This window comes from Elephantulus edwardii, unplaced genomic scaffold, assembly GCF_000299155.1.
Source record: "Elephantulus edwardii isolate Elephantulus edwardi_28Jun2011 unplaced genomic scaffold, EleEdw1.0 scaffold00124, whole genome shotgun sequence".
Lineage (NCBI taxonomy): Eukaryota > Metazoa > Chordata > Mammalia > Macroscelidea > Macroscelididae > Elephantulus > Elephantulus edwardii.
The window spans coordinates 5081655-5094015 of NW_006399874.1; the positions used below are offsets into that span (position 1 = coordinate 5081655).

The 12361-nt window shown below is 34.4% G+C and overlaps 1 protein-coding gene across 1 annotated transcript in view; it reads right to left on the reverse strand.

The window, feature by feature from the left end:
• Positions 1–12361, reverse strand: part of COL21A1 (collagen, type XXI, alpha 1) — a 196036-nt gene that overhangs the window by 48629 nt on the left and 135046 nt on the right. The window contains exons 18-20 of the mRNA XM_006893157.1: positions 6761–6805; positions 4098–4151; positions 2764–2817 (exon numbers count right to left, since the gene is read on the reverse strand). Coding sequence (XP_006893219.1) covers positions 2764–2817; positions 4098–4151; positions 6761–6805 — 153 coding nt within the window. The remainder of the gene's footprint in view (positions 1–2763; positions 2818–4097; positions 4152–6760; positions 6806–12361) is intronic.

Consider the following 12361-nt stretch of genomic DNA (forward strand, 5'->3'; position numbering starts at 1 on the left):
TCATGAAATTCTTCTGTGTCTTCCAATTCTTTTCGATACAGTGACTCAGCATATTCCTTCCATCTTCTCTTAATACTTCCGGGATCATTTAGTTTCTGCTTTTTTTTTCAGTTTTACACTGCAGTTCTTATCAAGTAGAAACTTGAAGAACAAGTTCATTAATGTTGATAAGTGAAATCACAGCACAGTAGCTGGCAAACACCCATAAGCAGATTAATGTGTTTAAAAGGATCCTTCAGAGTCAACTTGGGATTCACTAAGGAGTTAAGCAAACCAATCTCACTTTAATCTTTTGAAAATGTTCTAGGTTACTTGAGGTGAGAAACATGTACACAAGCTGAAAACAGCTTTGTGTTGTCTTAGCCAAATTGGCAGAAGTGACCTAAGTTGGTACATGGCACAAAAACATTGTCTAGAAAACTTTACAGGAAGTTGAATAGATTTAATTGACCTCAAATTCATGTGAGTCAGTGACGTAACATAGCAAATAAAATAAACTGATGAAATCTTAGTCTGCAGTCTTAAGAACTCAAGCATCTAGAAGTTTATATGCGAATGAATTGTACCTTTTCCCCCCTGTTTTTTAAGAGATGTTCAATTACCCTAAACTGCCCTGCAAAATGACTTTGAGAAAGTGTGACTGCTTGGTATCAATCACTCAAATTAATCACACACACACACACACACACACACACACACACACACACACAATGACTCTAACCCTAGAATAATGCTGCTTCAACTGAAAAGTCATCTTCCTTTGACTGGAAATTGTGGATTTAAAGTAGATAAAGAAGCAAAGCAGTATTCTAACAGTGTAGATCACTGGAAAAGCTAAGTACTTACATGAGTCACTCACTCTTTTCTAAGTTGTTTCTTACCCATGCTCTACATCTGCTACTAGGCCTCACATACTTTTAAGTCCACAACGATCACAGCTGCTTTACCCTACTCACTGGGCTCTCATGACATCCTAATCCATATCTTTTCCTAAACACTTTAGAAATTAAAACTGAAATAGATTGAGTCATCTACACATTCTGTATGCCTGGGTCTAAGGACACACTTAGTCAAAGATTGAATGCTTCCAAAACTGAAATTCTATCACTTCCTTTTGGAAGGTTACTCTAAATCCTACTCATCAAGAGTTGGAGATTTTTTTTTCCTAAGCCGATCCAGAACATACATACTGTGATTCCCTGATCGACTATCACAATAAGTTGTTGTTGTTGTTGTTATTGTACACCATAGAGCCAGAACCAACCCACAGCTGACCCTCCAGCAGATTTTCAGAGGCAGTAAATTGCACGAGAGGAAACTGCTCATCCTTCTCCAGTGCAGTGGCTAGTGACCTCGAACTGTGTGCCTTTGGGATTGCAGTGCAGCTTCTTGCCACAAGGCCATTATAATAAATAGTTATCTTAAGTCAAAATGCTATCTACTGACAAAACAGCAATTGTCAATCTATGTTAAAAACTCCATTTCTACTTGGATAAAAACTAAGCCTGACATCTTAGATACATTTGTCAAGTTTTTTGTTATATTTTTTAAGCTTATGGAGGGAATGACTGATAAAAATCACGACAAGGAACTTTAGAAATTTTTTTTAAAAATCCGTATTCATAACAACTATGAGATATCATCTCACCCCAGTAAGAATAGCAAATTTTAACAGAACAGCAAACAACAAATGTTGGCGAGGATGTGGAAAAAAGGAAACCCTTATTCACTGTTGGTAGGAGTGTAAAGTGGTGCAACCATTATGGAACGCAGTGTGGCTCTTTCTCAAAAAGTTGCTAATAGAGATACCATTTGACCTAGAAATTCCACTACTGAGAATAAACCCTAAAGAGACCATAATCGTCACCCAGGCAGATATATGCATGCCCATGTTTATTTTGGCTTTGTTCACAATAACAAATAATTGGAAACAACCCAAGGGCTCATCAACGAACAAATGGCTAGAGAAGCTCTAGTATATTCACACAGTGGAATACTATGCTGCATTGAAAAACAAGGAATTCATGCAATATTATACAAAATGGGTGACCCTGGAGGACATTATGCTGGATGAAATAGCTCAGTCACAAAGGGTCAATACTTCAAAGTGCCACTGTTGTAAAGGGCACTAACATTAGGGTTGAGGGAGAAACGAACAGGGGCTAAACAATGTATACTACTGCACTGAAATAGAAAAGGAAAAGAATGATTTAGGAGGAATATATGATTAGGTATTATTGTCATGACAAGAATTCAGAAAGAAAGCTGCATAGTGTGTGGTGGAGTGGACTAGGGGGTGGGGAAAATTGTATAACAATGAAAGAATTTTTTTAATGGAAATCCAAAGTCTCTGTAAACTTTCATTAAAATTTTTTTTTAAAAATCTATCTTCATTTTATTAAGTAAAAATGTCACAAAAAAGGCTGGGATATTGAGAGCTCACCTCAATCATAACTGGATTAGCGCTCTAGATGAATAGTTTCGATATTAAGAACGTTGAATAGCTCTCACAAGTCCTCTAAGCTCCCCAGGGAGAGATGCCAGTTAGGGAGGAGGAAATTGAGTGGTAAGGGTTTCAGGTCCCTCCCAGTTTAAACCAAACCTTTGTTAGCCTGCTCCTTATACTGCATTAGTGTCTGAAATGTCAGTCTTACAAATGATTATTTACAGGTTAAAATCAAGGTAGCTAAAATTTGCACTGAAGTACATAAGTGATTTTTCTGCCTGTACAAGGTTCTCAGTCTTGTGAACTTCAATATTTACCTTAGATCCTGGTATTCCAGGTTGACCTGGGGCACCATCACTTCCCATCAAACCCTACATTTTGCATGGAAAATTTCAAGAGTAAAAAAATAATAATAATAAAAAATTAAGTCAAATCCCCAGTTACACATGCTTTTAATTATCTCATTAAAATATGATATTGTGGAAATTTACACATATATGTGATAATAAAAAAATCAAATTGTATAAGTAGATTCCTTATAAAGTTGTTCAAGCTGTAAAGAGCACAAATTAATAGGCACCTAGTAAAAGACAACAGGCAAAATGGAAACCTAATAAAGCTAGGTTCATATTTGACAGAGAACTTTTCCTCATTCCTTTGTAAAAAATTCACCAACTAATTTATCAAGCACTGAGTAAAATAATCTATTTTATTAGACTTATATAATTAAACGGAAAAGTCACAAATTTGCAAACATAAAATTAATCTGTTTTAATTAAAAACAAAGCTATTATAGCCAGTTTGAATCACAAATTAAATTAATAGAGACTCCTTTGAGTAATAAACCCAGAAATTTTTATGGAATTTTATACATGCCAAATAGGATTTTAAAAATCTCTGATATTAAACAGTCTATGCCACTTTTATTGCTTAAACTTTCAAAATAATTTGTGTACTATTTTAAGACCTTCTGTACAAAATTATATGAATGTATTCTTTCTCTATTTTATAATAAGGAAAGTTGTTAAAGAGCTTTCCCTATAAACTCCTTATGATACTTTAAAAGTGTAGATACTGGTAATAATTATACAAGTATCAGGTGGACTTGACCAGATAAAGCAAAGGCTACTGTTTTGCAACAAAATCACTGCCATTTACTTAGATTTTTACTTAGTATTATTGAAAATCTTGTTCCTTTAAATGGTAGGAGATTTGGCACAATACTGAATGATTAATCCCGCAAAGATGTAATTCACATCATTAGAGTAATTTTTCTTTTTCTTAACATTATTACTATTGAATAGTGTGAATGCGGTTAAAAGTGACTTAAACTACCTTTCATTTAAGTCTTAAAAAGTGAAAAAAAAATCCACCTTGAATTTTAGATTTACAGTATTCAGAACTTTAATGAAAAGCTAGAAACGTTTTCTATCAGAGTTTCTAAAACTCATGTTACCAATATTTTTTAATCTAAAAACTAATATTCATTCTCCATAAAAATGGCAATATTCACATAATACTTTCATATAAATTCACAGAATGTGTAGACTCCAAACTCATTCTTGGATCTCCTCATTTTGTGAACTCTAGAATAACAATTTTTGGGATATTATAACAATATACTCAACAACCCATAATGACATCAGCATACAGGCATTCCTGGAGCTCCTTTTTTGCCTTGTGGTCCTGGGGGCCCAGTTTCTCCCTAAAAGTCAAATATAAATAAAAGTTTAAATTTTTTATTATTTATTAGCATTTCTATTAAATCATTGTCGATTAAAAATGCAATACAAATCAGACTGACTTTTCTGTTTCGCCTTTAAGATATAAGCAAGACAGGACATAAAAGCTTCAAATACCTTAAAGATCTATGCCCAGTACAAAGTTAAATCTTTCATTAGGAAACCTAGAATGATATTTGCCATCCTCCAGAAGTAAGGTCTGTCAGCTCATGCAGAATGGTGAGGTTTTAATAGATTAAAAAACGAAGTTGGGGGGTGGGGGGATCTTACATCCTGTAGAATTTAGAGAACCATGATAAAGACAATTAAATGGTACCAAAAAAATAGTTCAGGACTTAGATTTCAATGTCCAAAATTATGGCTAATTAACTACTCCCAGATATGTTAGAGACAGCTCTGGTGGCATGGTTCTTGTGCTACCAAAGGGGTAACTCTCACGTGGTTTGAATCCCCAGATGCTCTTCTAGAACAAAATGGGCAATTGCCTACAATGCAATGCAAAGCTCTAGCAGCCTGATGGTAAGAAGCTGTGCTGCAATTTCGATGGCAAGCTGTTTGAATCAATCAACTGCTCTGGGTTAAAGTCTAGCAGTCTCCTCCGTGTTGTTTATTGCTTTTGAAAACACACTGGAAGGTCAGCTATGCCTGTCTTCTGACTTGATGACACACAACAATAACAAAAACCTGGTAGGGGGTCAGCTATGAGTTAGTTCAGATTTGATAGTCATGATTATTTGAGTTCGGGTTGGTGGTTTTTTGGTTGTTGTTGTTGGGATATTTTTCAGATATTTTATGCATGTAGAATAACAAAAAACTACAGGAAGACTCCCAGTGAGGCAGTTTCTTACAAATGCGTGAAGGGCTACAAAGATCTCTCATTTAAATATAAATCCTATATAGGCACACCTGTACATATATATCAAACTCAAACTCACTGCTGTGAGTTGGAAGCCATTCATTGTTGATCCCTCACTGGATTTTCCTAGGTCACAAATGCACAAGAAAAGATTTTTCAATCTTTCTCCTGCCTACTAGGCTACTATATTACCAAGAATAACAAGAAATGGCAAATACTGAAGGTGCTAGAAACAAAAATGGTAGTGAAGTTCATAGTAAGTAGTGCTGCTAACCCAAATGCCATGCCTCCAATGGTTAGAATTCACTGGAGACATCGAGGAAGAAAGATGAATAGTCTCCTTTCCTGTGATTTAAACTATGAATCAGACTTGTAAACAATGAACTTTTGAGATGTGTGAAATAAGTTTTTAAACAAAAAAGAAATAAGAATTTAAAAAATCTACGCGGCAAAAATGAAAGAATAAAATGATGATTTTCAAAAATGAGAACTTCTGAAAGTTTAAAATGTTATTTTAAAAACTAGGAGATGTAATCTCTACTCTCAAAAAAAATCACTCAATATATATAATGTGATAACAAGGCTATTAAGATTTGGAGTGTGAAATGTGAAGAATAAAATACATATAATCGGAATTCCAGGGAAAACAAAATACTATTGTATTTATATGCAATCACTTGCTATGCATCAAAGAGCTGGACAATGACTAGGGAGGATAGAAGGAGGATTGATGCCTTTGAGCTGTGGTGCTGGAGAAGAGTATTCAATATACCATGGAGTGGTAAGAAAACAAACAGGTTCATCCGGGAGAAGGTTAAGCCAGGCTGCTCCTTGGAGGCAAGGATTCTGAAGTTTTGTCTGACATACTTTGGACATGTAGCAAGAAGGGATCAGTTCTTGGAGAGGGACATCATGCTTGGTAGGGAGAAAATAACTGTCAAACTTGTGTTGTGTATGCTATAAAACTATTCCACTAATTCAAGAGTTAAATAAAGTTACTTAAAATTAAGTAAAGCTCATCAACAATAAATCTATACTAAAGGAATTTATAAAGAATATAGTTTGGAAATAAGTAAAATTGATAAAGTTATTTTGAGAAAGACAAAAAGCAAACAAGTAAAATGGTAAACATAGGTGCAAGTCCTAAATAATATTCTCTGCATAAAACTTGATTGAAATTACCCTAATTTATATGGTCAAATTACCAACATCTGAAACTACATCATATTTGAAAAATTACTTGTTGATGGAACACAGAGAAAATATACCCTATGTGAAGAATATTGAGGGTACCATGGACTGCTAGGAAAACAAACAGATTCATCCTGGACAGGGTAAAACTGGCAGCTCCTTGGAGGCAAGGATTCTGAGGCTCCATCTAACATACTTTGGTCATGTTGTAAGGAGAGACCGGTCCTTGGAGAGGGACATCATGCTTGGTAGGGTGGAGGGACAGCGCAGGAGGGGAAGGCCCTCTATGAGGTGGATTGATTCAGTGACTGGGGTAATCAGGATGGGAGTATAAGAGAAAGTACGATTGGCACAGGACAGAGCAGAGTTTAGGGCTGTTGTACATAGGGTCTCTATGAGTCGCAAGTGACTCGAAGGCACAAAACAACAACAACAACATGTGAAGATAATAATGATGTGAAATAATATTGTCCATCAATATTGCCAGGTCTTGTCCTAATCTTTTTTGGTTCTCATTACACTCACCTTTTGTCCCATTAATCCTTGGCTTCCAGGAAAACCTGGGATCCCCTAAAAAGAAATACAAATGTGTTTTAAATGATAATATTTTTAAATTAGAACATTAAAGAAAAACTATAATTGATATATTTGGCCTATATAAAATAGGTAACTTCAAATATTTCATGCCTATTAAAATATGTTTCTATGTTTAAAAAAAATCCAATTCTGAAAAAGAAAATTTATCAAATTCACTATTCTGTGAATACTTTTAATATTTAATTTTTAAATAATGCCTTCTTTAAAGAATTTATAGGTAAATTCTGAGTCTTCTTTCACATGAACATAAATGATAAAATAAGAAGATATTCTATTTTAACTTAAATGATAAAATCAGGATACCCTATTTTAACTTGTAATGCAACGAAAACAATCAAATAATAAGAGTTCAAATTCAGCACAAACATTTCAAAGGACTAATTACTTTAATAAGCTTAATTATAAATTAATAAAATTAAATTACTTCTTCCAAAGTAATCTTTTACACACTTAAAAAGCTAACTTCTTTCATAAAATATGGTGATATTTTTTCCAAATTGTCTTGCTTCTACAATCATGATGAACATGCAGACTTCACTTGTAGAGAGAACAAAGTGGAAAACATAGAAAAACTCACACATCCTCCACCCAAATGTACAAGTTCCCTTGTAGGCTTCATTGAAAATGAAAATGATTCTATCAATCTGACGTGAAATTTAGCAAGTTTATTGGTGAAAAGTAGAATAGTTCTACATAACCACTCAAAACCAAAATAAGCATTTATCACGCAGGATAGTGATATATCAATCATACAAATAATACTAATTTTTATCTCCTCATTTTTCTTCAGTCAATTCTTGAAGACATTTCAGGTTAAATAATTGTGTGTGTGTGTGTGTGTGTGTGTACAGGAATGAGATTGAAACTCTTTTGCAGAGAAGATGACTTGGAAAAGATAAAAATTCTTATTTATACATATTAATACTCCTGTAGAAAAGGAAAGACATTAACCCCAATTAGAAGGATCACTTAGAGTCAAAAGGTATTCAAAAAACATCTTTATTTTAAAGGCTATCACACTGAAAGGGTTTTCTGGGAACAGCTGTACTCTAGTAAATCAGGAAAAGTGTGTATCACTTTCTTTAGTGAAAATATCAAGCAGTTTGTTTTGTTATGTTGTTGTTTTTAATCACAGAGCCTGCCATTACTTTGATTTTCATATATTGAGCAAATTAACACTACAATGACAAACATGTTAGCCACAAATGCAGTGCCAAATAGAAGCACACAGTTTTAGTCTTAAAATCTCAATGTGAATTATATTAGATTGTAGCTAAGTAATAATCAGCTCAATTCTGTTTGTCATTGCAGTTTGAATTTTGCAGAAACAAATGTTTTATATGAACAATGACTACAAACAAGATGTTCACAATCTAGTTAAAAAGCAAAACTGAACATTTAAAGAAAATAGATCATATAGATATTTAAAACATTATTAAACACAGCAAAATATTCTAAAAAACCACTTTATACACAGGGCAAAAGTAAAATTCTTTGCATTTTAAGTATAGAGAAAATATGGTGATATCAATGAAATCCTTCTAATTCAGAAAATGCATATTCTCAATGTAACCAATGAAGATGAGCTTAAAAAGAAAGAAATATATAAGTAGACATTACATGTATAACAACAATCTGGAATGAGAGGTGCATTCCAAGAGGACAGAGGGAGGAGAAAAGGAAAGGAAGGGAGGAAAACGTGTAACAATGAATGAATAAAAAAAATCCAATCTTTCAGTAAATTAGCATCAAAATTACAATTAAAAAATATTTTAAAGAAGTAAATGCAATCATATCAAGAAGACATCACTTGGCATAAAGTTCCATAACTACTCCTATCCAAACAAACATACCATACATTCTAATTTAATTAAGATCTTACTATAAAATTTTAAAAGATACAAGATGCCCATACATTGGTTTAGGCTTTAACTTGTACAGCTGTTGTAGAAATGCAATGTCTCACGGAGTCCAGAATCTTAACTTAGGACATGAAACTGCCCATGATATGTTCAGACCTAAGAAGCTGGATTTCCTGCTGTACATAGTCCTTTCTTTCTCAGGACTGTCTCCAACATTTAATAACATAGGTTGTTACACATAATCTATGATGTTAAAGAGGAATTGTATATATCCAGAACTATTTCTCAATTCCAAAGTATTCTAGAGCACATCTGGGGGGAAAATAGGGTGATAATTGAAGCATCTCTGAATCGCTCACTGGCTTCCACTCCCAGGACATCATCGGAACTCATTTCTTCACAGTTCTCTACATGGATCTGATTTAATAGCTGAGGTATTCTAATTAAGAACGTGGGTAGTATTAGAACATTTATTATAGGAATTCTAGATCAGGGTGAGGAAAATGTTAAATTTTCTTTTCTGTTCTTCATATAGGAAAAAAAATCAACATGTTTTGTGATATAAAAAGAGGTCATTAGACCCTAATTATTAAATGAATAATCATTTTACTAATTATATTAAAATATCTATAGAATTACTTCACAATGTTATAAACAAAATACAAAATAAAATCAAGTTATTATTGGCAAAGAGGCATAATATCATGAGCATACACATAAAAGGCTATTGAAAAGATTACCAGAACAATTGAATCATTTAGAGCTATATTAATACCAAAATTCTAGAGACTATGTTCTTTGGCTTTTATTATTTTATTGAAATTGGCCAACTTTTCCAACTTTTACACCAGTGAAAATGTAGCCCAAAACAGTCTGAAAGTTACCAACTTGTTGATCCTGAAAGTATTTAGTGACAATTACTTCATAGAGCAAATGTTTTCCCAAACTATTTTATAATTCATTTTTAGCCTATGTGGTTTGGAGCTCAGCAACTGTGAAGAAAGTATATGTAAAGACAGAAGCAAGTATTTTATTTGGTAAGCGTAAATTTCCTCCAATTCTGTGATTTCAGTCTGGGTTTGGGGAAGAGCAGAAAGTCAACTGGAAAATTCTGCATAATGTTGTGGTGAAAGACTGTTGACATGAAAAAAGTTCTAGAAGCTTCTCTTCAACCATTTAAACCATTGTTGTGTAAGAAAGAAGACATTAAGAATAGAAATGCATACTTTACAATAAAGGGTTTGAACTCTATTTTTCAAAGACCACTTTATAATTAAGAAAATGTGTCCATGAAAAGATCTTACATCATACTTTTCCCACAATGCAATGTATTTACCTTACTCCTGAAATCAAACCATCTTGAATCAAATTTGGTTTTAAGTAATATGATGACTGCATAATGTTTTCAATCCTTAATTCTACACTACAGAAAAAATCATTATGAAAGATGCACAAAGGATTACTATGTGGTAACACAGATAACTAAAGGAAACACACTCAAAATCATGGTTGCCAGACACAAAGGAGACCAATATGCCAACATTTGCATTTTACACTTACAAGTATTTGCCATTAACTCTTAATAAGGAAATTCTCAATTTTACTCTCCTTATCTTAGATCCCAAGGAGCTCTAGTGGCCTAGTGATAAGACTCCTGAAGGCATGTGGTTTGAATTTACCAGCAGCTCCTTGGGAAAAGTATGCGCAGTCTCCTCCCATGTAATTAACTGCATATGAAAGCTCACTGGAGGGTCAGCTGTGGGTTGGTTCCAAACCGATGGTAGGGAACAACATCATCTTACATTTCAATTCATCTTTAAAAGGGAAAAAACAATCCAAAGGAACTTTGGATGCATTTGTTTTCTCCTTGACCTATAGATTAAAATCCACATGATAGTAGACTCAAACTACACAGGCACAAACAATTTAAACAAAAAATGTTTAAGGAATTACTTTGGAGCTATGTAAGTGTATGTACAATAGAAAATATTGTCAGTCTGCTATTATGTGTTACAAAGATAAACCAGGGAAAACAGAAGCTATTTGAAAGCAGTATGTGAAGTTACTTGACTACTGACATTTCTCTTCTCCACCTAAAGATATTACAAGGATGTGTTCTAAACAATTTTACTGCTACAAAAAATATTCTTTTTCCAGAGAAAAAAGAAAGATAAATATTTAATATGTTAAAATGATAAATATGAAAGCCTAGAGGAGTGTGGTGCCAAAGTTTCATCTTTCAAAATGTCTTACCTAGCCATTGATTAACTGGTTATTCTTGTAAAGTTTTTATTGTATTAAGGAGATAGGATTCGGGAGGAATAGAAGTCCCATCCTATTAGAGGCCTATATAAACCCATGGGAGATCAATTCTAGCTCTCTTTTGGGGAGGCTGTACCTGGCCTATCGCTCACTAGTCTCTGCAACACCAGCCTGCATCGCCCACAGTTGTGTGCGTCATTATTTCCTTGATGGGGTTGAGTCTCTGTCAGAACTTCTAGTGAACTACAGAATTCAAAGGACATGGAGGAGTAGGGGAACTGAATTAAGTAGAACAGCTAATGTAGGAAATCATAGAGTGAAACAGTAGACCAAACATTTGGGACAACGTTGACTTCCCTCTCTTCATACCTGTAACTGTTGCTTGCCATCAAGTCGGAGCTGACACACAGCTTACTCTCCAGTGGGTTTTCAGGGGCAGTGCATAGCATGGGAGGAGAATGCTCATCCTTCTCCCACCAAACAGCTGGTGGATTAGAATTGTGTGCCTTTGGGACTGCAGTGCAGTTTGTTAACACTGTAGCCACTCTGCCACTAATCATAGCAAGATGATATTATTGCAAGGAGGAGATTATAAGGAGAGGAAAGGACAGGAAAGAGACTTAAGGGCAGTGTCTGAGTGTCTGCACTACTATACCATAGAAAGTCTTTTGAGACACCTGAGCCTTGGTGGCTCAGTGGTTAAAGACTTGGCTGATAATAAAAAAGTCAGTGGTTTAACCACCCATCAGCTCTGTAGGAAAGGTGTGCCAGTCTGCTTCTATAAAGATTTATACCCTTTTATACCATATATGGTAATTCTTTCATGTCCTGCGGTCTTTCTGGCTTATGAAACAGACTTGACAACAATGGGTGATTAAGTTGGAGCCCAAACAAACTGGAAAATAACCTGTTACTGTATAGCAATATGTAAAGCTATAAATTCACCAGCTCTTCCCCATGAAAAGAATGAGCAATCTCCTCCCCATGTGATGTACAGCCTCTAGAAACCCACTGGAGGGTCATTTCCGACCAGATGGTACGTAAGAGCAACAAAGTGAGATCATGGAACAAATCAATGAGGAGAGAGAGAGAGAAACTGATTTTATTTTAAAATATAAAGTTAAAAAATAACAATACTAGTTATTCTAAAATGGACCCTGAAGATCTAAAATCAACATGGAGCATATTTGTACGGTACATGGAATATCACTGTATACAACTCAAAACCAATTAAAACAATTTTTTAACTATAAAATATGATAGGGTATTATGGTTATCACAAGAGTCCAGAATTAAGGTTGCATAGTGGAGTGTACTCAGGGTGGTGGAGGGGGGAGTGCAGGATGGGGGATTGTATACCAATGAAAGAACTTTTATGTTTCAAAGACAGGAGCGAACTGGGGAC